This window comes from Salmo trutta, chromosome 33 (genome assembly GCF_901001165.1).
Source record: "Salmo trutta chromosome 33, fSalTru1.1, whole genome shotgun sequence".
In the NCBI taxonomy this organism is placed as follows: domain Eukaryota; kingdom Metazoa; phylum Chordata; class Actinopteri; order Salmoniformes; family Salmonidae; genus Salmo; species Salmo trutta.
Window position 1 is genome coordinate 9,128,425 of NC_042989.1, and position 24,331 is coordinate 9,152,755.

At 42.9% G+C, this 24,331-nt stretch overlaps 2 protein-coding genes across 2 annotated transcripts in view; both read right to left on the bottom strand.

Annotated features, from left to right (window-relative positions):
* Positions 1 to 24,331, bottom strand: part of kiaa0586 (KIAA0586 ortholog) — a 117,112-nt gene that overhangs the window by 86,110 nt on the left and 6,671 nt on the right. Inside the window, exon 9 of the mRNA XM_029729703.1 lies at positions 13,925 to 14,054. Within this exon, the coding sequence (XP_029585563.1) occupies positions 13,925 to 14,054 (130 nt within the window). The remainder of the gene's footprint in view (positions 1 to 13,924; positions 14,055 to 24,331) is intronic.
* irf2bpl (interferon regulatory factor 2 binding protein-like) lies at positions 6,152 to 10,130 on the bottom strand. Its single transcript, XM_029729705.1, has one exon. The coding sequence runs from the start codon at positions 8,834 to 8,836 to the stop codon at positions 6,827 to 6,829; it is 2,010 nt and encodes a 669-aa protein (XP_029585565.1). The 5' UTR covers positions 8,837 to 10,130; the 3' UTR covers positions 6,152 to 6,826.

A 24,331-nucleotide genomic window follows, 5' to 3' on the forward strand; every position in this document is an offset into this window, starting at 1 on the left:
CTAGTCAATTTCACCCCTACCTACATGTACATGCAGTACTACCTCAATTACATTGACACGGTACCGGTACTCCTTGTATATAGCCTTGCTAATGCTATTTTATTGTGTAAGTATTTCTTTTTTTATTGCTCTTATTTGTCTTATTAACTCTGCATTGTTGGGAAAGTGCTCGCAAGTAAGCATTTCATGGTAAAGTCTACACCTGTTGTATTTGGTGCATGTGACATATAACATTCGATTTGAGTGTCTCTCATTCCCAAATGACAGAGTAAAGTTATCTTAACCAAGGGAATGCTGTACTCTTCATGTTAACTATTTTCATTATGTGGTTGTTATCACAATGTTAGACCAGTCAAGGCCCGAGACAAAGGATGCCCTGATACTCCCCCAGAGCACGTGCTATCTGATACACAGTCGACTGACTCCCCCGGAGCACGTGCTATCTGATACACAGTCGACTGACTCCCCCGGAGCACGTGCTATCTGATACACAGTCGACTGACTCCCCCGGAGCACGTGCTATCTGATACACAGTCGACTGACTCCCCCGGAGCACGTGCTATCTGATACACAGTCGACTGACTCCCCCGGAGCACGTGCTATCTGATACACAGTCGACTGACTCCCCCGGAGCACGTGCTATCTGATACACAGTCGACTGACTCCCCCGGAGCACGTGCTACCTGATACACAGTCGACTGACTCCCCCGGAGCATGTGCGATCAGTCAAGCCTTTCTAAATATGGATTAACAAAAGACAAATTCCAAGAATATTCCAAGAAACCTGTGTGGAGAAAAAGAATGCAAACAATGCAAAATACCAAACAGAAGCTTAGAGGGAAAGACAGCGTGCAGGAAAAAGTCAGATATAGCACTGTATCCACGAGGGATGAATGTACAGAACATTCTCATCTGTGGGTAGAATGTTGTAGAGAACAGTGGGCCCCAGTAGTAGTTGATATTCATGGCAGTATGCCATCTGAACTCTGTGCTCTTGGAGGGCTGGGGAGAAACCCGAGGAGCACGCAGCTCACTGCCCCTTCCCTTGCTTGTGGCAGCAGCCTAAGATGGCTGCCAGAGCCTGGTGTAAACAAGGCAGAGAATGAAAGCGCTACATTTCTCCAGCCTGCATGCCAGGGGCTGCAGGGGCAGTACTAACCGAGAGTGTTGAGGGTGGAGTTAACTCCTTCCCTTCTCAAGCTTCCTCACGTTCAACATGAGAGAAGAATTACAGATGACTTTAAAAACACGAGGAGGAAATTAGGAATTATGCAATAAGGAGTATAACAAGACTAGCTAACTTCAGCTGGGACGGAGAGAAAAAACGAATCAAATCTGAAGGTGCTAGCATCTGAAACTAGAGGAGAAAACTGGTGACCTTATTGTCAGTGTCTCCAAAAACAACACCCCTCTATTTGTGCCCCACTAAACAGTGGGTCCCCTCTAAGATTTGGCGGTTAACTTCAGAATGGCTGCAGTAGGCTGCATCTCCAGGAGGGAGGGCCTTGAAAAGCAAATGTTAGGGAATTCTTTCCAAAGGGTATCAGCACTGGACAATTAAGAAACCAGATTTTAATTTTTTTATTTTATTATGTTTTACAATAAATAATCTCTGCCAACCAATTTAAAACATTAATTTGATAAGAGGACAATTGGACATACATGTATACACACATTCTATTTAAATTAAAATGCACTAGTGGAAACAACACATATATGATTAAATGCATATGTAAAACGAGTAGGACGTTGCAGATCAGCCCTCAAAGGTGATTAAAAACAAAGAAAATACGCATTCAACATCGATTTATTTGTCCAGCTAACTATCAAATCAATTGAGTGAAGACGCTCTAAAAAGAGATCACAATAAAAAACTAAAAAACTACCTCAGCCTTTCCAGCTCCATTTTATTTTCTGAAAAATAAGGCGGGAGGACGAAGGAGAAAATAAGTGGGAATAAAAAAAAAAATGAAAAGGGGCAAATCAAATTCCTCTCTGCGCTGCGGCTGTGCGTCGCACAAAGAGGCAGGAGGGAGGCACACGCCTGCAGCTCATTCGCCAGAGAGGAATGTTTGAGTGCATACATTATCTGCTAAGGGGGCCCAGGGCTGTGAAAGATAGTGCTGACATCACCATCTATAAATGGCTGGGCTTTGAGACACTGGGAGGGAAAACAAAACCCTTTTCCCCACACACACGTCCCCTCCCCCTAGAAGCAGCATGCGCGAGTCTCGACCAGATGAAAGTGGTTTGCTTGTTTCTATGAGAATAATGGAAGCTGGGGTTTCAAACCTGACCTGTGATTTTTGTGCATTTGTAAACAATCTGCTAACGTTATATGTTACAAATACTTTGATACACCGAATACGTCCAGGCATGTCATGCACATTGTTTTGTTGCTATTCGGGTAATGTAGTATTATCTCCAGTAATGCAAAGTTACAAAAGCAAGCAACATTGTATTCGACGCAACGAAAAAACAAGTATTGAATCGAAGCACGACGCAAATGTACCAAAAAGAGAGAATCTGTGTAAGGTGAAAGCGTCGTCTTTCCAGCGCACGCAGGGTTAACCACCAGTCTGTCGTCTCTCTCCCTCCCTCCCCCCTTTGTGTCCGCAGCACATTCCTGAATAAATGATGTTTTGAACAAGGCTGGTAACCCATGGCAACAGCCGAGCAGAGGCACTGCAGAGTAACCTTTGGGAAGGCGGTATTTTCATCCGCTGTAAACTTTTCCTGACTGGGGAGAAAGGGGGAATGGGAGGAGGGGGAGACAGGCTGGCATCCCTGGCTGGCCAACAGAAGGAAAACATACTGATGTGATTTGAGAGAATGTAAACTGAAACAGTCCACTGAAAGCCTGGCCTCTCCAGACGGGGTTTGTTTGAGGAGAGAAATGGGGTTGGGATTATATTCCTACACTGTAATGGAAGAACATTCATAATCATGTAGCTACTGTTATGAGCAGTTATATGTTTGTTCTCTGGAGGTAAATGTGTCACGAGGTGCTGGAATGAACTGTTTAAGTGGTTATGCAGGGCAATAACACAAAATCCCCTTTAACCTCGTAAAAAATATATATATTCTACAGTTTTTTATTTTATTTATTTAACTAGGCAAGTCAGTTAACAACAAATTCTTATTTACAATGAGGGCCTACCCCGGCCAAACCCTAACTGGAGGACGCCGGGCCAGTTGTGCGCCGCCCTATGGGACAATACCCCAAGAAATGATGCAATTCATCATTCAAGACATCAGAGATATCAGTCAACCACTTAAGTTGAGGATAGACACAACATTTGGTGAATGTGGAACAGAGGAGTCTGTCTGTGACACCAGCAGGACCTCTTTCGCTTGGCCTCCCCTCCTAGGTCTATGCAATGGAGTAGAAACCCCCTGCAATTTCATCGACACCAGCCTTCCTCCTACTCCCAATGACACTGCACACGCTCTGTTCGGCTTGGCACGAACAGCCACGGACGTACGTTCACAATGCTCATATTTTTCAATCCTGTATTTGAGCCGATTAGATGTGATCAGTGCAATTCTTAGAAGTTGCAAAGGGAGGGCATATACATAGACACTTTCATTTAAAATGTCTGAAGAAATGAGGTCCCTTTTCAGTTGACATTCATCATTTTTTCACCAGACAACCTAGAATTATAGAAGGTGTTATCAACTAATCCGATTCCGGGATTTCACCCAACATATCAGCTATTCCAGACGCAATCTAGCGAGAGGCTAGAGTTCGTTACCTCGGGTAATTCAGAGGTCTGAAGGAGAGAAAAGAGACAGTGTTTTGCACTCAGAATGAAGGCGGTGGTGGTACGACGTGAGTGTGTGTGTGTGTGTGTGAGGCTGCATTTGAATCTAACGAGTGAGGAGTCTTGTGAATTCTAAACAGGTCGAGAGCAAGAGAGGGAGAGATCCTTCCCTGAGGGGTGTCTGGGTGAGTAGGTGCCTCTGCTCCCTCCTTTGCATGCACACTGCAACCTGAAACCTAAAGTATTGAGACAGCCAAAGGCACCTTAACCATGGAAGGGCTGCTCTGTTCTGTTTTAGCATGACAATAGAGACATGTTCCATCCCAAACCAGGTGCTTTGTTGCCTCACAGCACCTGGGATAGATAGGCCAATGGAAACTGAGGCACTGCAATGCACCATTAGATGGGTAGCTACGATTCAATGCCTCAATCCCAGCCTACGGTTTCTATAGGCCTGTTTTTGTTGGGGGTGTGTGCATGTTGGTAAATAGAGAGATTATTTTGGATATACTATAGTCGGAAAATGCCGTCTGGGAGATGAAAAAAGAAAGATTGAGTGAGAAAATGAGTGTGAGATTTGTTTTTAAATCAGACTTGGAGAAAGGGTGGGGGGGTGTCGCTTACTCACTCAGACAGCTGCTTTCTCTATTCCAACTGATGAGCCAATTTGTGTGAACCAAATTTGAGAAACTCGACACTAACAACCCCGTCTTTCTCTGGCGTACAACCAATTATTTTGACCATAGTATTCCCCAGGCGGTAAAAACCCTACTTGGAAACAGGGACGGTAACCAGGACAGAGTATTCAAAACTAACTACGGCAGTCGGTCAGAGCATTACATAGAAGACAGGAGTCTCTGAGGATAAATCCTACTCACCTCTCTATCTACAGAACCACCTCATAACCCACCGACGAGCAGGGATGATACTGTACAAAGGCCGCCACCTCCAACAATCCCAGGCTGGAGGACAGACCCCATCTAAATTCAGACACGTCAGCCCAATGTTAAGGCCGAGGCTACATCTGGACTGCTGCCTTCACATTACCAAATACTCCTCAACGGGCGTATCAAAGCTCTTCTCCATTTCCAGTATATGTACATCGGTTGGTTCTCTTGGGAAAAGGATACTAGTTTGTGACATGTTTCCGGGACATATATAGCAGCCATTGTCTTAGTCTCTTCCGAGCTCACGTACAGAAGGCTCTAGTTGAGCCTGGTTGGTATTTATGGGGCTATCTGACCTCCCAGTCTCTACCTGCTCTATGCGCTCCATGGCACAGAGCCACGTGGGATTGGGAACCACGCTGCCTGCTGCAGACTGTGTGTACATACCACCATTTGTCTCCGTAACCCAGAGCAGCGCTAGGCTATTAAGCTCGACTCACAGCTACATAACAGCCATGCACCAACCGTGCTATATATATATATATATATATATATATATATATATATATATATATATATATATATATATATAATCATCACCGGCCAATGGAACCGTGAGGAACCGTGTCCAATGACCGCCTGCCTGCTGCATTGTAAACGAGGAATACCTTCCCTTGGGCTATACTGAGGCATGTGCAATCATTTTCAGACAGAAGCACACACACACACACACAGCGTAAACATGGGGAAACCGTAGTGCTGCTTGAGCATGCACCAATACTACAACCATCAGAAAGATGAGCTGTCGTTAGTGAGAAGCATGCCATAACAGCTGACTGTTATAAGCACAAGGAGGAGAGCAACATGGCATTCAATGCCAACTTGTTGAGGCCTCTTTTTCTTGTCTTGCCGAGAGGCACAGCCGTTGAAATTGTGGGCATATCCAATGCAAGGAACCTATTTGCCATTCAGATAGATGCAACTAAGTGATACTCATTTGGGGGGGAATCTGTCGATGTGCCCTTGAGCAAGAAACTTAACCCTAATTGCTCTTGTAAGTTGCTCTGGACAAGTGTGTGTCTGCTGAATGACTAAAATGCTCATTTAAAAATGGAAAAATATTTAAGCAGGGATCATCCCTGTAGAATGTAAAGCAATGTTAATTTGACATACTGAAAGAGGTTATGAATAAACATGGCATCATCTGATATATATATATAAATATATTTGAGTACATGGTTAATTTGGCTTTGCAGCAAGGTGTGTGCGTAATAAACACATTTGAATATAAAACACTTTTGAACCAGATCTTAATATCAAGGTTGTCATATCCAATTAGATCAAATCTTATGTTAGGGATAACATTGTAAATTGTTAAAACGCTATGGTTGAGAAATATACTGATGGACACCAAAACTAAAGGAATTATTCATTATACCTCAGTGACCCAGATTTTGTAACAGTCTAAACTTGTTAAATAAACTGACATTTCACCAAGGGTTAATATCAATGGAATTTATTACAATTTACTCAGCTCCAAGGCACATTACAAGTCTTCTGTACCTACAGAAATGTATAAACAAACAGTTTACCTTCATGTACAGCATTTTGCTCTACCTTTTTAAGCATCCGTGCATCATCAAAACAAACTGGAAGAGAAATTAATAACACGTAGTAAAATATTTTCGATCACAAGATGAAAAGAGATATTTGCTGTAAAAAACATAAAAAATTAAAGATATGAAATAAAATAAGGAAGAGAAGAAAAAAAGTCCCCATATTGATTCGTACCCAATACAGGAGTTAGGGCAATGTAACCTGTTATTGGATATTCACGATGAGTAGTTTCATTTTACAGACATATATTCATTGGGAGTAGAAACTGGCCTTTTTATAATGAGAGAAGTGCATTAATTGGAAGGAATAAAACTGCAGCAGTGATTATAAAGTTAGTGCTTTAACTCGTCACTGCCACCCAAATACAACACTACTACCCGTCAACACACCCTCCATATAACATTAGGCGACATGACATCACATGTTCCTTTGTTTAAAAAAAACAGACATGAGGTGGAGAACGTCTCTGTACATCGACTATTTTTGTCCGTTTTGAGTAATCACACGTGTATATATTCGACTAAAATTCACGTTTCTATGGGAAGCCATAGATCACATCTATGGGTCTCGCTCCTTTTTTACCTTAACGTCCCCAGCTAATATTGTTGCTATCTCACCTTGCATGAACGCCCAAGGCACATTAGAACCTACCAGGGGGCATTTCTCTCCGCTAGGACAATACACCTCGCCAGTTGCTCCCTGCGCTTTGATGCTCTCTCGAGAACAAGGGAAACAGAATTTATGGTTGGGAACTGACGGACACTGAACGAAATGGGTATCCTCTAAACGTTCGTGGCAAATGGTACAACACAGAGGTCCGTTGTTTGCCATGGGAGAATCTGGAATGTTTTGCGAGTGGACCTGATCCATGCCAGAATGCGCATTGGACTGAGAGGGAGTCCCGGCCAGATTGAGCTCTCCGTTACGGGAAGCCAAACGCCTCTGCCCAGAAACAGAGGCTGGGGAGACTGGGCTGCTGCTGTTATGCCTGGTGGATGTTGTAGAGTGAACAGAGTTGTTGTCCTTCGGAGAGTGCGCATTGCCCAACGTGTCCGCGACAGACATGAGCGCGGCCATTGGAGACTGTCCATTCTGGGGCGCAGATTCAGGGGGTGTGGCGCGACTTGAGTGAACAGAATGGCCAGGGCCAAGCGGCGGAGGTCCCCCGTGTGAGGCACCGAATGATCCGGATGCCATGGTCAGTTTTAACGCCTCGCTCTGGTTGGCCATCCACTGCTGCCTCTGTTGTTCCTGTTCAGATAGTTTCAGCGCGCTCTCTACAGAGTCAGGTTCTGGGGAGGCTTTACGCTTACGCACGCCAGTCCTCGGTGCACTCGTAGATGGCAAGGCACGAGGGATGTTGACCAAAGCAGTGGGCAGCAATGGGCAGCTGGCATCGATGTAGGGCTGAGGCAACATTTCAACCCCCAGCCCCTCTTTAAAGAATCGGACGGATTCGGGCAACAAATCACCCAGGAGTCGCCAGTCCCCCGAACCATGCTTTTTCTCATACTCCAAATATTTAAAGCCCGAGGAAAGCCCTCTGCCAAAGTCTTTCATGCAGTCCTGATACATTTGTTTGGCCACCCCTGATGCGCTGGAAAATATATTACCAGATCCATTTGGGTATTCGACAAATATTTTCAATTCATAGTCCATTCCAGGCTTTGACACTGCATCGAAAGCAAACACCCTACCCACGAGTGAATGATCCTTTTTAAATCTCACATCAAACGGGGAGCTGTTCGAAAGAGTAACCAAAGTGTCCCTTACTATTTTGGGTTTGTTTCCCCAGTCTTCGTTTCTGTTCCTTAAACTTTCACTGAGCTCAGCCAAAGCTTCTGCGTTACGCTGTTTCTCTTTCAGATCTCTCTCTTGGTCAGTGCTTGACACAGAACCTGGTCGTTTACCTTGTTCTGACATGGACTGAGCGGCCATGGACAAAGAGGGTCCCACAATGGATGGAGGAGGGGGGCGGCTGGACAGGCTATGCGGGGCTATGGTTGTTGCCGAGGAGGGTCCATTCAACATGGTCTGTGGGAGAAGGTTGGGGGGAACGTTCATTTGTCCTGGGACCGCAGCGAGACCGTGGCTCCGACGGGAGTTCGGGCTCTGTCGGTTCAGTTCTGGGGGACCATCGTCCGGTTTGGGGAACCCATTTGGACCGCTCATTCCATTGGGAAGTCTGCTGGCATGGGCGCCAATACTGGAGTAGTCAAAGCGAGGTCTTTCCGCACTCAGAGAGTAGCGGTCCATCCCCGACTGTTGTTGTTTGGAGGGTCCGTCCACATGGCTGATTTGCACCGTCTCCTTGGCTGATATTGCCGACTGTGTTTTGACTGTGGGCGGCGGTGGTGGACCGGGGGATCTCCCCCCTTGGAAACCATGAGCTCGTTTGAGGTGGCGTGCAGTTTCGATAACAAACTCGATCCGATCCGCACCTTCATAATTCACACAACCCCTGCACACTGCCTCCGTAAAATCCCAAATCATAGCCCATGGCATACGGGGTAAATCGCACAGGTAACATGACTGTCTCCGTGATGAAGATACTTGTGCAGAAGACATGTTTAATGTCCCTTGCCTTGGTCCTTTTCCCCCAGATTATTCGTTTGGAATTCTTTTCAGTCCGTGAATTTGCCACACAAAAGAAACCCTCTTCTCCTACTCGTCTTCTGACTTCTGATGCCAGTGACGTGCAGTGTTGGGTTGTAGGAATGAAATTCGCTTTAAACGCGCTTCACATCCTGACTTAGTTTGTGATTTGAAATGTTGATTGTGCCTCCACGTCTCCTCTCCCCACTTGGAATGCCACCTGGCTGGAGCAGTGACGCAAGCACCACGTTCCGCAGTTCCTTTGAAACAAATGACATGCCACTTGTTGCTTTCCAAACGCGCAAACTCAAACCACTCCCTCCTAATCTTCTGAATGGACTGGGAGCTAGGCTACACGAGCGCACGATGCTGACCAAATTACATGCAGCAGAATACGGGTCTGTACAATATGGGCATTTGAATGAGATATAATTATACCATTGATTATTATTAAATAAACATTTATTCTGTTTCAAACAGATGACTTTTGCTTATGTCAGCTAAACTAAACCTTCAATATGATAAAATAATTTATGATAATGAAACAAGCTAATTTATTATGCGTCGTGCTTGCAATGCAGCGAAAGAATAATACATTATTTTATATCAAACTACTCACCGAATCAAACAAAACGTCTGGTTAAAATGCAAACGCCTGGCTATAGTCTACCTTTATGTAATCCAGTTAATTTCTGACCAAAATATGCTACTAATCTGATTGAATTTGGCAGCCTATTCATTGCAATAGATATGAGTGATTACAATAACCGGTGTACGTATAAGATGTATTGTTATTTTTTTAAAGCACAGTGTGATGGCTAAAATAAATCGCGGTTGCTCAGCAATATCCTGTGTAATAATTACACTGGGCTAGTTGAGCGCGAGCTAGGGGTTCCCTACGTGTTGATTGTTAACGTACAGACAAGCATAGTCCATCCCCCCTTCCCCAGTCTCCCCTTCCTGATTAACAACACCCAGTAGGCAGGCGGAGCAGAATTTTCCTTTATACAACTGGAAGAGGAGAGAGGGAAGAAAAACAACGTAAGGCAGCAGAGGGAGGGAGGAAGAAAAGTCATATATTGCAGTCTACACATACCGCTGGCACAGTACTGCGTGGTGTGGTCCCTCCGTCCAGCCAAGAAGGGGCCAAGTATGGCCTCGGTCAAGAAAGAGTCAGCGCCATGCCCCCGCTTTCCCAAAACAATGTTGCTTTCACTGTACCGTGCTTTTAGGCTAAGTGGGTACTGTGTGCACAGTGGTGAGTAGTTGTAAACTGTGTTTTGAGTACAGCACAGACTGTAATTACAAACACTGATAATGTCTCTGATGTCACGGTATATGAAATATGCGACTTATGTATGATGCAAAGTCAGACCAAATTAAATGATTGCTCTTCAACATATTAACTGCCTTCCTTAACTATATACCCAATATAAAATCACCAGCAATACATGCTTTTTCTCCCAGCCCATCCAGTGGTGGGGGAAGCTAGAAACAACAACAGGACTAGAAGAAAAGATGGATTGGTGTTTTTCCTTCAGTCTGTGCCAGACAGAGCAGGCTCTATGACTACCAGCAGCAGGCAGCAGCTGAGGTTGTTATGTGGACAACTGTCACTTTATTTGTGCTCCAGGGATTGTGAAGGACAGGCAAATGAAAGAGGCAGCCATCATCAGTCAACAGAATTGGAGCAGATAAAGACCTGGGCCGGGGAAGAGAAAAGTCTGTTTGTTCCATTTACTCCAACACTATCAATAGTTGTGCCTGATGAGTGTGGAGCACAATCTTACAGTTCTGAATTCAGGTCTGAATGATCCTAAAAGCATGTGACAAAACAGTGTTGTAGACATATGGATAGAATTAAAACATAAGCGTATAAGAAAACTATGCCACATCAACTAACTAACATATATCCATCCATGTAAGTGGTAGTTCTGTTGTTTAAATATCATCTGCAGAGCTCAACATCGCGGCAATGTTAAAATCAGCTAATTCTGCCTCAGAGGACTTAAAAAACAACCAGATACATAACTCTACACACTGTCTGCCTGAGCACCAGCCTCGAGCTCCCCTCCTTCCTGAAAGGATCCTGTGCAATCCCCACGGTCCCTCATGCATACACTGAGCTGTTCACACTGAGCTGCTCACACACCAACTTGATCTCTCTCTCTCGCTCTCCCTCTTTGTGGAAAATTTTGCGGGGCCCACACAGTCAAGCGCAGGGGTTAATTTTTTGCTTCCGCTAAGCACCTGGCAAGTTGCCAGACAGATGAATTCTGGGAAAAGGTGAGACTTGCCAAGTACAAACTGCCAACATTAAGCAGGCCTGACAGCTCCTCTTTTCCTCCAAACTTGGCAGCAGTTCAAAGTGCTCTTTCATTTGAGATGTTGGCAGACTGCCAGCAGCATGCAGATACAGTGCATTCGGAAAGTATTCAGACGCCTTGACTATTTCCACATTGTGGAAAAAGCCTTATTCAGCCTTCTTCTAAAATGGATTAAATTGTTTTCCCCCCTCATCAATCTACACACAATACCCCATAATGACAAAGCAAAACCTGGTTGTTAGAAATTGTTGCCCATTTTTTTTTAAATTAAAAACTGAAATATCACATTATTCACAAGTACTCAGACCCTTTACTCAGTACTTTGTTGAAGCACCTTTGGCAGCAATTACAGCCTTGAGTCTTCTTGGGTATGACACTCCAAGCTTGGCACACTTGCATTTGGGGAGTTTCTTCCATTCTTCTCTGCATTTCCTCTCAAGCTCTGTCAGGTTGGATGGGGAGCATCGCTGCTCAGCTATTTTCAGGTCTCTCCAGAGATGTTCGATTGGGTTCAAGTCTGGGCTCTGCCTGGGCCACTCAAGGACATTCAGAGACTTGTCCTGAAGCCACTCCTGTGTTGTATTGGCTGTGTGCTTAGGGTCATTGTCCTGTTGGAAGACGAACCTTCACCCTAGTCTGAGGTCCTGAACGTTCTGGAGCAGGTTTTCATCAAGGATCTCTCTGTACTTTGCTCCATTCATCTTTCCCTCGATCCTGACTAGTCTCCCAGTCCCTGCTGCTGAAAAACATCCCCATAGCATGATGCTGCCACCACGCTTCACTGTAGGGATGGTGCCAGGTTTCCTCCAGACGTGACGCTTGGCATTCAGGCCAAAGAGTTCAATCTTGGTTTCATCAGACCAGAGAATATTGTTTCTAATGGTCTGAGAGTCTTTAGGTGCCTTTTGTCAAACTCCAAGCGGGCTGTCATATGCCTTTTACTGAGGACCGGCTTCTGTTTGGCCACTCTACCATAAAGGTCTGATTGGTGGAGTGCTGCAGATATGGTTGACCTTCTGGAAGGTTCTCCCATCTCCACAGAGGAACTCTGGAGATCTGTCAGAATGACCATCGGATTCTTGGTCACCTCCCTGACCAAGGCCCTTCTCCCCCTATTGCTCAGTTTTCCTGGGCGGCCAGCTCTAGGAAGAGTCTTGGTGGTTCCAAACTTCTGATGGAGGCCACGTTGTTCTATGGGACCTTAAATGCTGCAGACATTTTTTGGTACCCTTCCCCAGTCCAATCAATAGAGTTTACCACAGGTGGACTCCAATCAAGTTGTAGAAACATCTCAAGGATGATCAATGGAAACAGGATGCACCTGAGCTCAATATCGAGTCTCATAGCAAAGGGTCTGAATACTTCTGTAAATAAGGTATGCTTTTTTTAAAATAAATGTGCAAAATGTCTAAACCTGTTTTCGCTTTGTCATTATGGGATATTGTGAATAGATTGAGGAAAAACATAAATTCAATCCATTTTAGAATAAGGCTGTAACGTAACAAAATGTGGAATAAGTCAAGGGGTCTGAGCACTTTCCGAATGCACTGTAGACTACTTTACCTACTCTCTCCTCTCACATGGAGCTGATAAATGCCGCTGTCGTTGTCATGGGGATCATTCTCAGCTTGGTGACAGACCGGAGTGGTCCATTGAATAAATGCATCTACTTTTCTCTTTCTCTCTCCTTTGCTCTTTCCTTTTATGCAAATACTCTTTACACACACACACACACACACACACACACACACACACACACACACACAACTTGTTAACTTACGCTGTTCTTAGAGTTGAAAAAATACAGCCTTTATCCCTTTAATGCTGAAATTGTAAAGGTCTTTGAAAAACATTGTCCCTATTGTCCTTTGCTCTGTTTTAAGCATACTATATGCCAATAATATACACTACCATTCAAAAGTTTAGGGTCACTTAGAAATGTCCTTGTTTTTGAAAGAAAAGCACATTTTTGGTCCATTAAAATAACATCAAATTGATCAGAAATACAGTGTAGACATTGTTGATGTCGTAAATTACTATTGTAGCTGGAAACAGCTGATTTTTAATGGATTATCTACATAGGCGTACAGAGGCCCATTATCAGCAACCATCACTCCTGTGTTCCAATGGCACGTTGTGTTAGCTTATCCAAGTTTATCATTTTAAAAAGGCCAATTGATCATTAGAAAACCCTTTTGCAATTATGTTAGCACAGCTGAAAACTGTTGTTCTGATTAAAGAAGCAGTAAAACTGTCCTTCTTTAGACTAGTTGAGTATCTGGAGCATCAGCATTTGTGGGTTCGATTACAGGCTCAAAATGGCCAGAAACAAATACTTTCTTCTGAAACTTGTACGTCTATTCTTGTTCTGAGAAATGAAGGCTATTCCATGCGAGAAATTGCATTTCTCAGAACAAGAATAGACTGACGATGTAGATATTCCATTTTTTAAAAATCATCTGTTTCCAGCTACAACATTAACCATGATGTATTTCTCATCAGTTTTATGTTATTTTAAATGGACAAAAAATGTGCTTTTCGTTCAAAAACAAGAATTTCTAAGTGACCCCAAACTTTTGAATGGTAGTGTACATATTAGTGTATGAAATAATCACAGTCAGATTGATGGGCAAAATTTGTGAGGACAAATTGAAAGACAAAAGATATCCAATGATTATTTCAAATCCTGAAAAAAAAAATGACTGACCACAATTTTTTTTTCTTTCTCCCTTACCTGGATTGCACTGGTTGCTGGCAGCCGTCGTTGGGCGTTGCTATGGCAGCCCTAGCAGAAGATTGCTGCTGCACACCTCTGGTTGCCAAGCTGCTGCTGTTAGGGATAGCCTCCAGAAGTCTGCCATTTCCTGCAGAGACAGAGAGACACCAGCAATCAGCCACTCAGTCTCAGACACCTGCCTCAGCTCAGTCAGCACTTTATATCCCCCCTCTCTCAGTATTCCACACAGGGACACAGGAATTCACATCGCACAATGAGCTGATTGCTTCACAGGGCCTCATGGGTTTCTTCATACATTTTCATCACAAATCTCTTTCTTCTGTAGATCATTTGCTATACATTGTGTGTTCATGTTCTAGATTAAAGATTTGTCACACAGAAAGTGTATCAATATCTATTGTTGGATCCAAATGGCTTTTCTCTCTAGGCTAACTAGTTCATGAGTAAAAGGCAGATGGATGATATTGGTTGTATTCATAGTCATTGTCATCAATGTATTGGAATGCTTAGCTCAGTCAGGGGTATGACACCCATAGAAACTAAGAATACAGAGAGAACGTGAAATCAGTTAAATAAACATATGGATAACATACAGTGCCTTGCGAAAGTATTCGGCCCCCTTGAACTTTTCAACCTTTTGCCACATTTCAGGCTTCAAACATAAAGATATAAAACTGTAATTTTTTGTGAAGAATCAATAACAAGTGGGACACAATCATGAAGTGGAACGAAATTTATTGGATATTTCAAACTTTTTTAACAAATAAAAAACTGAAAAATTGGGCGTGCAAAATTATTCAGCCCCCTTAAGTTAATACTTTGTAGCGCCACCTTTTGCTGCGATTGCAGCTGTAAGTCACTTGGGGTATGTCTCTATCAGTTTTGCACATCGAGAGACTGAAATTTTTGCCCATTCCTCCTTGCAAAACAGCTCGAGCTCAGTAAGTTTGGATGGAGAGCGTTTGTGAACGGCAGTTTTCAGTTCTTTCCACAGATTCTCGATTGGATTCAGGTCTGGACTTTGACTTGGCCATTCTAACACCTGGATATGTTTATTTGTGAACCATTCCATTGTAGATTTTGCTTTATGTTTCGGATCATTGTCTTGTTGGAAGACAAATCTCCGTCCCAGTCTCAGGTCTTTTGCAGACTCCATCAGGTTTTCTTCCAGAATGGTCCTGTATTTGGCTCCATCCATCTTCCCATCAATTTTAACCATCTTCCCTGCCCCTGCTGAAGAAAAGCAGGCCCAAACCATGATGCTGCCACCACCATGTTTGACAGTGGGGATGGTGTGTTCAGGGTGATGAGCTGTGTTGCTTTTACGCCAAACATAACGTTTTGCATTGTTGCCAAAAAGTTCGATTTTGGTTTCATCTGACCAGAGCACCTTCTTCCACATGTTTGGTGTGTCTCCCAGGTGGCTAGTGGCAAACTTTAAACGACACTTTTTATGGATATCTTTAAGAAATGGCTTTCTTCTTGCCACTCTTCCATAAAGGCCAGATTTGTGCAGTATACGACTGATTGTTGTCCTATGGACAGAGTCTCCCACCTCAGCTGTAGATCTCTGCAGTTCATCCAGAGTGATCATGGGCCTCTTGGCTGCATCTCTGATCAGTCTTCTCCTTGTATGAGCTGAAAGTTTAGAGGGAAGGCCGGGTCTTCGTAGATTTGCAGTGGTCTGATACTCCTTCCATTTCAATATTATCGCTTGCACAGTGCTCCTTGGGATGTTTAAAGCTTGGGAAATCTTTTTGTATCCAAATCCGGCTTTAAACTTCTCCACAACAGTATCTCGGACCTGCCTGGTGTGTTCCTTGTTCTTCATGATGCTCTCTGCGCTTTAAACGGACCTCTGAGACTATCACAGAGCAGGTGCATTTATACGGAGACTTGATTACACACGGGTGGATTCTATTTATCATTATTAGTCATTTAGGTCAACATTGGATCATTCAGAGATCCTCACTGAACTTCTGGAGAGAGTTTGCTGCACTGAAAGTAAAGGGGCTGAATAATTTTGCACGGACAATTTTTCAGTTTTTTATTTGTTAAAAAAGTTTGAAATATCCAATAAATTTCGTTCCACTTCATAATTGTGTCCCAATTGTTGTTGATTCTTCACAAAAAATTACAGTTTTATATCTTTATGTTTGAAGCCTGAAATGTGGCAAAAGGTCAAAAAGTTCAAGGGGGCCGAATACTTTCGCAAGGCACTGTACGCATAACATATGGATAGAACAGTCTGCCTGTCTGGTACAGGGGTAGGCAACCCTGGTCCTGGAGTGCAACAGGCACTTAATGTTTTTGATTTAAACGACCTGGAAGACCAGATGTGTTGAATTTAGGCAATCACTGAACTGGTCAATTAGCTCAGTTGGTCAGGTGTGGTGCCTAGTTGGAACAAAATCCTAGCCCTGGTCTGTATGGTCTAGCTAGCATAATCATTTCCTCTGGTCAAAGGAGAAAGGTCTCTTTCCCACTTAAAACAATATTGATTCCAACCAGACAGGAAGCAAGAGGTTTTACTCCGCCCAAAATCTGTCAACGAAAATAAGCCTATGAAGTGAGGAATTTTGGGATGGAGGTCAATGAGTGTCGAATACATGTAAAAAAAATAAAAATAAATAAGTCTGATTTTCTAAGTGAGGCTTATTTGATCGAATAGAAGTTTCGTAATGGTTAGGTTGTTACAAATGCACTGATATAAGTGGACGCACGTGGTATTTGGGCAACTTTGGAAAAAAAGAGACTACAGCATCTCGGACTTGTGCCTGTTGTCATAGAGAAGGATAGGAGGACTCATCAAGGATATAACCCGTTCTGGCACGGATATTGCCATTGAGGGCTTCCACCATTTTAAAGTAGTTAACTGGGTGAGGATTCCTATGAGTTTGGAGACATCAGCCAATGAAAAAGAAAATGGACTACTTTAAAACGGAGATGCTGTCACAGATGCTATAATGATATAGATAAAGCCGAGTCCTCTCTCTCTATGGTCTGTTCACACGCATATCTGCCCTCTCATTGGCTAGAATGGTCCCACCTGATCTCACCTCCTCCCACCTGCCTTCAATCTGATGTATTTCCATTGTTAGAGTGTTCCGTTGACTATCTTTGCTCTAACATGCTGTCCTCTATAGCTCAGTTGGTAGAGCATAGTGCTTGCAACACCAGGATACTGGGTTCAATTGCCGGGACCATCCGTATGTAAGAATGACTAAGTCGCTTTGGATTTTTTTTTTTTTAAGTGTCTGCTAAATGGCATATATTTAACATTATCATACTAAGTTGAATCAAGTAGGACGAAAAGCAATTGAATGGAATTGCATGGTAACAAACTTCCTTCACCACCAGAACAAATATAATGATTCTGAGCAGTGAAGTGCTTATTAAAATATAGTTACAGCTGGATGTTGTGCAACATCATGTCTCACTGGATAATGCCAGCAAATATTCAAACAAACAAAGCAATATACTTGCAAAACCGCAAAGAATTCTGCCAACTCATTTCAAACAAAGCAATGTGGTGCATAGATATATAATATATTGCTCCCACACTGTGCAATACCCTTTCTTTTGGTTTAGTACCTGGGAATGTCGTTCACCAGACACTGGGGGGAGGGGACGACGACACTGCTGAATGAAAGGATTGGTCACCTGATTGGTGCCCTCCATTAGCTAGTAATGCATGCCCCACCACACCCCCTGCTGACCATCAGCTGCAGCCCAGGCCATGGCAGGTAAGGGCACCAGGCTAATAATATATAGTCTGCCATTTCTGTTCAAAAGGGCATCTCTACAGGGGCCAGACATGACCCAAAGTGGTATTTCTCAGGCGCTGTAATGGCAGCATGGAATCCAATCAACGATGAGTGACAAAACCTAAATGGTGGACTTGGCTGAAGGAAATTATAAAAAGACCCTTCTATAAAGTAACTTAAACTACGTAATTAAATTACGAAGTCATGTTTTGGATCACCCGGAAGAAAGTGGATGTTTACCAAAACACATTAAGAGATTTCCTTTACTTATCATAAAGGTGTGTTCCCCTGGTTTAATTATGAGTCTACAAAAGCTATCCAAAATGAGGACCCTGGTGAAGTCGGCGTTAAAATGCGGTGTTTTTATGCAGATCAGAAAAGCAAATGCATCCCAATTGGCACCCTATTCCCTACATAGCACACTATATGGATAGGGTACCATTTGGGAGGCATTTACCTCATGTGATCTGGTGCTGGGAGGAAATACCCCTCAGAGGAGAAGATTAGTCCTGAGTCCGTGTCATTCATCAGAATTAGGCCCAGGCTGACAGATGAATGTGTGAGTGGGGGTCTGGTATGGCTGGGGCTTAGTCTGTGTGTATCCGGATGACTGATGATGAAACACTTGAAGATGACGTCACATTTTAAAAATAGGAGATTACCGAGCGCTTCTCGAAGACACTTTTTTATTTATTTTACCTTTATTTAACTAGGCAAGTCAGTTAAGAACAAATTCTTATTTTCAATGACTGCCTAGGAACAGTGGGTTAACTGCCTTGTTCAGGGGCAGAACGACAGATTTTTACCTTGTCAGCTCGGGGATTCGATCTTGCAACCTTTCGGTTACTAGTCCAACGCTCTAACCACTAGGCTAACTGCCGCCCCTATGGGGATGTAGTGCTTGGGAAACAAAGGAAAGAAAGGACTATAAATAGCAAATTCTCTAAGAGAGCAGTTTGGCAGCTGGTGAAAAGAAAAATATAGAGAAAAAAAAAAAGAGAAAAGGCAAAAGGAGAAGAAATAGCATGGTTGCCATGACAACTGGTTTGGAGCTACTACCAGCAACAAAATGGTGCCACTTCAGACATCTTATGGCATAACATACTCTTTAATTTTACCTTTATTTAACTAGGCAAGTCAGTTAAGAACAAATTCTTATTTTCAATGACGGCCTAGGAACAGTGGGTTAACTGCCTTGTTTTTACCATGTCAGCTCGGGGATTCGATCTTGCAACCTTTCAGTTACTAGTCCAACGCTCTAACCACTAGGATACTAGTCTGACTGGCACCTAACAGAGTATGGAACGGCTCTTTGATGTTGTCGGCACAATGCGTCCATAATGAAGGGGGCTGTGCTTTTACTGGTTGGCTCTTCTCTGTGTCTTTCTCACTTAAAAACACCCACACACAGCCCCCAAAACATTACAACGTTTGGATTTTCAAATCCAAAACAATGAGAGGCCTCAACCCCCCACCCCCCAAAAATAAAATTACAAATAAATTGGAAAGAACCAATCAAACCCGTGGCACAACTTCTGAGCGAATATTGCATTAACAAACAGCCTCCTTTCCAGACCAGTGTCTCACAGCTCTATGAGTCACGTGGGTCGAGTCTGCCAGGCTAACAACATCCTCCCTCAAACATGCTCTAATCATTACAATAACCAGTTCGTCACACCAAATATGTGCAGTACATAAAGTACATTACATCACCGTGCTTGTTATGCCGCAGTGATAGCTCATGAACATTTATGTCCAGCTTGAATAAATTCCAATTGATAGAAATTGCAAGTGATGATAAATCCAAGTCATCTGACAATGTACATTTAAAAATATGTGAACAGACCGTTATTTGATACAAATGTTAAATGGCCGTACTCAGTGCATTCCCTTATCACAACTGTGCCCCTCTGACTGCATTGCTGGCTTTAATAGGGAGGCAGGTCAAGTAACACTGGTCAGTCGGCCAAACAAAGCAAGGGTATCGAGTCAATCTTACAAGACCTATGCATTTCCCCAAATGTCTGCCTTTAATTTCTTACAGCACCCGCTCACGATCCACCCATACCTACAAACACACTGATGATTTCCAAGCCATAATTAACACTCCACTCACCCCCCACACATCCATCACCATGGATACCAATTCTAGAGAGGGAGGCCTATTCGATTTCGAGGGGAAGACTGTTCAAGGCTTTCAGACGGCAGTGTCTAGGGTGTAGCGGCGAACCTGGCACTGATCTTTGTCCCCAACATGTAGCACTAGACTGCACACAAATTACAGTTGAACAGAGGACAGTGGAGGAGTAGCCAGTAATAGTCCTCGTGGTGAATGACACAATGACTAGAATAGCAGTTATATGACCTTTCTGAAGGTGCTGTTGTTGTCAGTGTGCACTCAAAATGGCTGAGTGTATATACACTCTATCAACAATAACTATATTTCTCCAACTCTGGTGAGCTTCATAGGTGTCTTGGAGTTGACTTGCTTGCTGCAACGTCTACGTGTGAAACATCAATTACCTCCACATCAACAAAAAGGCACATCTATTCAGATGTTAAGTCCCCTATACGGGGAACTTTGAGCGGTTCTGGACCGGTTCCGACTGACATTTTGGTGCATAAAGCGCTCTATGAGCGCCGTAGAGTCCCGTGCCTTATAGTGCCAGAAAGACCCATCTGTCTGCCCTCCGCTTCCACTCTGTCAGCGGAACCGACTTGAAGTGTCAAGTTTCACACCCCACATTTGCATAGGGAGTGACGTGTCACATTTTCTGGTCTATCCAGGCAAAGAATACATTTGCTCTTCCTCTGAATAACGGAGCCCAGCCTGGGAGATGGCATATGAAAGTTGACAGTCTAGAGAATCCAACCGTTGTGGTTTCATCCTGCTGTGATATTCGCAGCATGATTTAGAGCTCTCAACATGAAAAAAAAGACTAAATCATTTCATAGAATTAAAACATGACTACTTTCTCTTGGTCTCAGGCGGACGAAATCACTGTGCTTAAAGCTGAAGTTGCAACGAGACACCATTTGAATGGACGTTTAGGAGAAAAATTCTCTATCGTCAGTTATATTAAATAGAGTCAATATTGTACTATCACTAACATGCTGACTACACTGCACAAGCGTTGCAAAATAAATGTACACATACATTTTATTCAATCATTGCGCGAGCATCTGCGTGGCCAGGCGCTAAAATAGAAATTGGTTCTATTTGTGACGCTCGACGCGCTGCAAGTCCGACCACTCCCATCTCATTGGTTTTTAGGAGCATATACCCACGTGGGTGATTGAAAGATGAACTTAGGTCCACACTCCAGTAGGTTGTAGAAATGCTGTAAAGTTGGTTGCAAACCGCCATATTAAGTCCGAAGAAGAAAAAGAAGCCTTAAGGAAGGAGGAGAGATGACGAGAAACTAATTCGGTTCACCGTTTTATTTTGGGATTAATTGCCAATGTCTATATACCAGGACAAATTAGCTAGCTAGCTAAATTGCCATAAATGTTGAATGGTTTTTGACCTGTCCCCAAATGAATAATTGGTTCTGAGGTTGTTTTGATATTTCAACCTGCGTGTCCTGATCACTTCTGGTGTGGGTGAACAAAATCAACGTGCACATGTCCGGTTTGGTCACCATGGAAGTTTGATCACATGTATTATACAGTTATAAGAAAGGTGAAATCTTATAGTAAGTCGTTTATAATTTAAATGTTACTATATTTAGAAAGAATTTCAGTCATTTCAGGCCCCATTGCCCAAATTTTGTTGAATAGGGGGAAAAAATTGTATTGTACTATATACTTGAGTTTGTGGCTTCAAAAGTGAGTACACCTCAGCAATTTATAACTATTTTTTTTACCAGAAAGGTGAGTTCTAGACCTTTCTGAAACTATGCAACATGAAATAAACTATGTTTATTTAGGTGGAAATCTAAATTTTGCCCTATCATTCAACTGGTTAAAAAGCCAACTATTAGTTCACAAAGTATTTCAAGAGTGATGGCTATCAATTGTTTATTTATTTAACCTTTATTTAACTTGGCAAATCAGTTAAGAACAAATTCATATTTACAATGACGGCCTACTCCGGCCAAACCCGGACGATGCTGGGCCAATTGTGTGCCGCCCTATGGGACTCCCAATCACGGCCAGATGTGATACGGGCCTGGATTCGAACCAAGGACTGTAGTAATGCCTCTTGCACTGAGATGCAGTGCCTTAGACCGCTGCGCCACTTGTGAGCCCTAAAATAAAATCAATAAACTGAAGCACTGAAGGGCGCAGTCTGCCTTTCTGTCTATACTTGCACAGCCGTGCACCAGCCATTGTTTTCACCTGAATGGTTTCACCCTTAAATGAGTTTTACACAAAGAGAGAGGAGCAAGACCTAATCTTCCCATGCAACTTAATTGATATTGCCAGCCAGCACAATATAACAGCAGTACAGAGTTAATAGGCTGTACAAAAATATAAATGCAACAATTTCAGAGATTCATATAAGGACATCAGTCAAAAGAAATAAATGAATTAGGCCCTCATCTATGGATTTCACATTAAAGGGCATACAGATATGCATCGATTGGTCACAGATACCTTAAAAAAAAAAAGGCAATGGCCTTCAGGATCTCGTCACGGTATCTCTGTGTATTCAAATTACCATCGATAAAATGCAATTGTGTTCATTATCCGTAGCTTATGCCTGCCCATACCATAACCCCATCCCACCATGGGGCACTCTGTTCAGAACGTTGACATGAACAAACCGCTCGCCCAAACGACACCATAAACGTACGTGGTCTGTGGTTGTGAGCCCAGTTGGACATACTGTCAAATTCTCTTAAATGATGTTGGAGGTGGCTTATGATAGAGAAATGAACATTCAATTCTCTGGCAACAGCTCTGGTGGACATTCCCGTAGTCAGCATGCCAATTGGAAGCTCCAACAGACATCTATGGCATTGTGAGTGGCCTTTTATTGTCCCCAGCACAAGGTGCACCTGTGTAATGATCATGCTATATAATCAGCTTCTTGATATGCCACACCTGTCAGGTGGATGGACTATCTTGGCAAAGGAGAAATGTTCACTAACAGGGATGTAAACAAATTTGTGTAAAACATGAGAAAAATACATTTTTTGCGCGCATGGAAAATTTCAGGGATCTTTTGTTTCAGCTCATGAAACATGGGAGCAATACTTTACATGTTGCGTTTATATTTTTGTTCAGTATATATTCATGCGGTGCGGTGTGACCCTTTTTCCTTAAGAATACCATCATATTCCTCCTACACTGTTAAAATGTGACCTTTAAAATAGTCAATGGTGCTTTGTATGGATGTAATTCACATCTCCAGTGATCAGGAGGAGGCTGCATTCCAAGACCTGCGGCTGGGGAGACCGAGCAGGGCCCAGCGGCCATTGTCATAATTCAAAGTAGTCTTGGTGCTCGGCCAACAGAGCCAAACACAGGGAGATTAAGTATGATTATCACAAAACCAAGACGGAGACGTGACGGACCGCCAAAACATGAGCTGTATGTATGGCATGTATTTATCACTGTATCACACAACCTGTCCAAACAATATGTTAATAAGTCAGCCGTAGGTCTACTTGTAATGAAGGCTTAATATTGACAGACAATAATTCCAAACACACAGTGCAGTCTGGCTCCTTGTACAAAGTGCAGGTTTTCAACTCAGTGGGTAACATTTGAGAAATTTTCTGGAATGCAGATACTGACAGTACAACAAGTGTTGACCTAACTGCAGTATTGTGTAGAAAATGACCAAATGGAAATGTGTTGAGTTGGCGTCGACATAAAATGATTAATGATTTTCTTGTAAATAACGAGAACTTGTCAAACAGAGGAGAATAGAAGGCATCTGGTTATTTGTTGAATGAACCGAGGTTGAAAGTAACAGTTGTTTTCTTATTCCATCTAGGGCTGTCCCCGAGGGGAAAAAATATTGGTCGACCAAGAGTCCTCTGTTCTTTCTACCAATCGACTGGTTTAAATGTTCAAACGTGTATTTTTCCATATATAGACACATCCTATGTGTTTTAATCAAATCAACTATATGCACTGAGCTTGTCTGATGCTTTAAGCAAACTGTTTGATGAAATAATTAAGACACACAATTGACTAAAGAGTCCGAGCAACAATTGATTTGATTGTGCCGGGCCAGGCTGACTTGCTGCCCTGTGTAAAAAAAGAAAGAAAAAAAGACAGCAAGTGACTGACTAGCTCCCGTTGTCTCTCTCTCTCTCTCTCTCCTCACTGCTGTAGCGACCACCACAGAACATCAACAGTGTGTATCGCGCTGTCCGTGTTGCTGAAGCTGCAACCTAATACAGCCATGTCTGACTGAAAAGTTATGTTACCGAAATCCCTCATTTGTTTAGGAAAAAACATTCCCTATTCCCTCAACCCTTGCTCTCTTTACGACACATGTAAGCATCGCATGCACGTGACCAATAGGGTCTGACCTATAGCATATCATAATCACATCAATAAATTAGTTATAACAAACTCTGAACGTAACACGTGACAGAAAAATGGAAAGACAAAAAAGAAAACACTGCATTCATTTGTGAATGCATTTTCAGAAATATTTATTGTTTACGCTAACTAT

Bases quoted from the DNA above. Each gene is read 5' to 3' on its own strand.
- irf2bpl (XM_029729705.1), bottom strand. From the start codon at position 8,836: ATGTCTTCTGCACAAGTATCTTCATCACGGAGACAGTCATGTTACCTG.